At 45.4% G+C, this 4,919-nt stretch overlaps 1 protein-coding gene across 1 annotated transcript; it reads left to right on the top strand.

Annotated features, from left to right (window-relative positions):
• Positions 1-387: 387 nt before the first annotated feature.
• Positions 388-3,171, top strand: LOC119724131 (uncharacterized abhydrolase domain-containing protein DDB_G0269086-like). The gene has a single exon (XM_038195051.1). The coding sequence runs from the start codon at positions 436-438 to the stop codon at positions 2,215-2,217; it is 1,782 nt and encodes a 593-aa protein (XP_038050979.1). The 5' UTR covers positions 388-435; the 3' UTR covers positions 2,218-3,171.
• Positions 3,172-4,919: the final 1,748 nt, after the last annotated feature.

The following is a 4,919-nucleotide window of genomic DNA, read 5'->3' as shown; positions in this document are numbered from 1 at the left end:
CTTTGTAAAATTCTGGGGTAAAAAGAGGAAATATTGACTCTTCTCGATAAAACCGTAATCCGCAGTCGGATAGCGTTAATATTCATTATTTGAGAATAAGAGAGTTACAAGAAGAATTTCGGTTATACCTCGGTTTAAAATCAAAGGCGCTCGTTTAGCAATGGCTGTCTGCAAGAAACATATTTCGAGAAAGCCCATAAAACACTTTTTGTGATACAATAGTTATTTTACAGTGTTCAAATTCATAACTTTGGAACAGCACCCGTCAAGTTTCGGCTCACCCACATGCATGATATTCAACTGGTACAACATGTCTTTTTGGAGTGGCTACCAACTAATAACTATTTCCATCAAAACGAAGACATTTATATTGTGTGTCTCTTTCTATTTACAGCTATTAATACCAGACGCACCTATCAATAACAGCATCTCAGTATGTCGGGTAGCAAGAAGAACAAAGTCATCCGCATCTTATCGGCCAAGGAACGGAGCCTCTTCAACGCCATCAACAGCGAGGATGTCACGGCGGCAAGGCAACTGGTTGAAGGGGAAGGAGTTGACGTCAACGCCCAGGACGTGTTCCAGCGGACACCTCTCATCCGGGCTTGCCTTCTGAGTGGGCAGGAGGAGAGACTCGCTATTGCCTCCGTCCTGCTTAAGAGAGGTGCAGATGTGAACCTCAGGGACAACCACGGCCGAACGGCGCTGATGGTGCTCTGCAAGGAAAGCCCCGAGGTGGTGCCGATCTTGGGGATGGTCTTGAAGCGCAAGGCAGACCCTAACCTTCAGGACGACGACGGCGACACGGCCCTGCTCCACGCCGTCAAGATAGACAACGCTGACGCGGTCAGGACACTCATCAGACATGGCACGGTGGACGTGGAGATGAAGAACTCCGAAGGTGATTCACCGCTCCTGCTGGCGGCCAAGCAGCAGAACGCCGAGATCTGCGGCATACTGGTGCAGGAGGGACGTGCTGACCACTCCACCATCCCACTGTTCCTGAGGAAGTACCTGCCCCCAGAATGCCAAGAGACTGATTTTACTAAGGAAAGGCATGACCGCTTTGAGGAGTACAGAAGGAATGCGCAGGGTTTACCTGGAACACCTTACGGTAATCAGGTAATCCATGAACCTTATCCACAGAACACACAACAAGGACCTGGTGAAGCCGCTGGAAAATGGCGGAAAGCTGCAAAGACTGTGCAAACTGCAAATGCCTTCGAGGAAGCACTCAAAGTGGCTCAGGAAAAGAAAGCTGCGGGACATGCAAAAGCGAAGGCGGAAGCAGAAGCGAAAGCTAAGGCAGAAGCAGAGGCGAAGGCGAGAGCTGACGCAGAGGAGAGAGCGAAAGCTGAATCAGAGGCGAAAGCGAAAGCTGTAGCAGAGGCAAAAGCCAAAGCTGAAGCAGAGGCGAAAGCGCAAGCTGAAGCACAGGCAAAGGCAGCGGCACGGGCGAAGGCAGAAGCTGCAGCAAAGGTCGCAGCGCAAGAAAAAGCCGCGGCAGAAATCAAGGCGAAGGCAGAAGCAAAGGCGAAGGTAGAAGCCGAGGCGAAGGCAGCCGCTCAAGCTCGAGACGAAGCGAGGAAACAAGCAGAAGCACAAACTAGAGAAGAATCAGCGCGAAGGAAAGCAGAAGCACAAGCTCGGGAAGAAGGACGCAAGAAGGCTGAATCTCATGCCAGAGAAGAGGAGGCTAGGAAAAAGGCAGAAGCACATGCAAGAGAGGAAGCGCGCAAGAAGGCTGAAGCTAGGGAAGAAGAGGCGCGGAAGATAGCGCAAGCTAAGGAAGAAGCTCAGGCCAAGGAAGCAGAAGCCAGAGCAGCTGAACAAGCGAAGGGGAAACCAGAGTCTCCCCGACCACCTTCACGCCCCCGTTCAAGGACACCATCGCAGGAGCAGTCGCGGCTTCCCCCGGCCAAAAAGTCAAACTGGGCTGTCGTCCCGAGAAAGGGTCTCTCGGAGCTTCAACCTCTCAACCCTGCCCCCCACAACAAGTCCAAGCGGAGCAAGGAGGAGCTCAAGACCTACAAGACCAAGTCCGGCCGGATGATCTATCCCAATGCTCCCCATGACAAGGATTACGATAACATATCGGCGATAAGGGACGGACAGCAACCAGCGCCAAAGCGAAAGGGAAAAGGAAAGAAGGGTCCTCTGCTGCCGGCGATAGCTGAGGCTGCTGTCAGGAAACGAGCAGTCATTTCCACCACATAGAACGTGTTTTTTTTTCTCGATCAAGCCCGAGAAGTCCGTTTGTTTATAACGATGGTTCTTGTGCTTTGGACGCTGATTGTACATTGCACACCACGAACAATGGATCAGGCATGCAACTGTGAAGTAGAGGAAATTCTAAGCTTTATAAAACTTTATATGCAGTGTTTTCAAATGTTAATCGCATAAGTGTGAAGTGAAAAAGAGGAAATTAGCTGAACCAAAGAAACGTTGCACACCTGAGAATTATCCGGATATTTTTTATATGAAATTTGCGTCGGAAAAATGTAACTGATTTTGATATTGAGTTTTACCTTTCGCCGACATAGGCAAAAAAAGCAACACCCTTAATTTAACTATAGTATAGAAAACCGCACGCTATGCTTGTTGGGTGTTATGGATGAAACTGTTCCCCGTTTCTCAACAACATCATTCAGAACAATCTGTATTGAACTTTGAATGATTGTTGTTACCTTCTCGCCAGAACTGAAGTCTGAAAATGTAGCAAACAAAATGCACGCTATAATTAGGGTCCAATGGTGTCACATTTTATTAGCAGCCCGGCCAATACACAACAGTACTGTTATAGAATGAAATAAAAGATATTCAGCCATTATTCGGCCTAAAAATATAGTCCGTATATAAACGCAATCATCGCAATGATGTATAATATGCGCATGTAGAATGAGGCTCTATGAATGCAAAGAACGATACGGGAGTTTTTACAAGAAAACCATAATGTATGCGTAAAGAATGTGTGTCTTTCCGGGGAGAGTTGTGCGAAATTCTTCTACCTACGAAAATGACGACCTTTAATGAAGCGAACATTCAACCGACAATCGGCAAATAATATTACTGCTTCCAGTGACGCAGGAGCGATTTTTCCCCATACCTATGCGGATTTCCAGCAGAATATAGAAAATTACATCGAGTCAGGAGCTATAGTGTCAACAGACTGGTGCCTCATAAAATGCATTATCGCGTAAAGTGAAAGTTCACTGTCGGGTATCAGGTTCCATGCCAGTTTCAGACTCAACACTTAATTATGGCCATCCAGTGAACACGTGTCCGACGCAACCTTTTGAAAAGAAACACGTGACTGCATGGAATGACGGCAATCATCATACAAGTAGCTGGATACGGAGTTTTGAGGATCAAACCTGTACCCCGAGTTTCTTTCGCGCGGTCATTAAACGGACAACGTAAGTTTTGAAGACACTGTTTAAATGGTCTTTTCAACCATATCAGTTCACGGCACACTCGTTTTCGAACCCCAAAAGAGCACTTTCTCTCGTCTTCTTTTAAGTAATCTATATACGGCAGATGCTTCACCGACAGTTTTACAAAAGACGATTGGGCTCACGCTTGTTAACTAACATAAAACGCTACCGGCTGGAAGAACAGTATTCGAAGAAAAAATAGAGACTTTAGCGACAGAAAAGTCCAACAACCAGCTTCACAAACACAGAAATCAAACAAGAAAAACCTCTGACAACTTTTCGCTTCTGCTCAAGCAAAATATGTTTCATTACGGTCATTAATATTTCTACTCGCGCTTAATTATAAACGTTAAAAGCACAAACACGCTACACCTTCACAGCAGCACACTCATCACAAGTAACGATTTAAATAGCAAAGGTCGAAATGAAGGAGAGAGTGAACGGACGAACGAGCCGTTACTAATTAAAATCGATAGGGAAATAGTGGAATCTTTGTTTTTTTCACGAAACAGTGTTTTATTGACAACGCCACCGCCGCAGGATGTGATGTTTGACATACGCGATTCGGCACGTGGTATATACCAATATCGACCGGGGCCGTCGGCATGGCAACTCCAAGCCGTTGCTATGACTACGTCGCACTGGGTCCTGTTTACAATGCACTGATTGCCACTCGAGAAGAAATGGTTGCGTTTGTTTTGTCGAGGACAGAAGCGTGGCCTCCCAAAAAATCGATTTATGGAGGAAACCGAAGGGACATAAATCTGGGTCACAATTTGCTACTCATACTACTACAGGGTTCCTGCTGTCCTGATAAAATCTTGGAAAATCCTGGAATTTAAAGCTATTATGGAAAGTCATGGACATTCATGGATTTGTTTTTTTCAAAGAGTCATGGAAAGTAACTATTCTAAGAAAATAAAAGCCATGGAAATGTCATGAAATCCTGCGCAACCCATACGTGATGATGCGTTATTTACAGGGGTGCGAGTGACCACTGATAAAAATAGCTGAAAACAGCTGAAAAAGGTGTAAAAAAAGTTGAACATTTGAAAATCTCTTATACTTTTCTACACAGCAAATGAGGGAGAAAAGCTGAAATCCATAACAAAAAAAGCTGAAATCAGCTTTAATGCTGAGAATTCACACCCCTGATTTAGCTATGGCAATCTTCCAGTTTGCCTTTATTCCAGTACCTACCTCATCCTTATGCTCTATACTTGCTCATTCAATACACCATTGTGATATGATTCTGTGGTGCTCATAGTCTTGTGCCAAACTGGAAGCTGAAAGGGAGTCGGGTCCCTTGCATCCAGAGCAATAGGCTCCTAATAAGATGCCCAATCAGCATAGGACTTGGTCTAAGAAATCCCAATTTGTCCAGGAAAAGTCATGCAATTTCACTTCAAGATTCCGTGGGAACTCTGATACTAACGATTAATAGAAATGTCAACATTACAAACACGTCAGTGTTTTCTTACTTCT

The sequence above is a fragment of the Patiria miniata genome, unplaced genomic scaffold (assembly GCF_015706575.1).
Source record: "Patiria miniata isolate m_02_andy unplaced genomic scaffold, ASM1570657v1 HiC_scaffold_18, whole genome shotgun sequence".
Taxonomy (NCBI): Eukaryota; Metazoa; Echinodermata; class Asteroidea; order Valvatida; family Asterinidae; genus Patiria; species Patiria miniata.
This window is presented reverse-complemented; position numbering and strand designations above follow the sequence as displayed.

Excerpts from the sequence above, each read along its gene's own strand:
- LOC119724131 (XM_038195051.1), top strand. The coding sequence starts at position 436 with ATGTCGGGTAGCAAGAAGAACAAAGTCATCCGCATCTTATCGGCCAAG.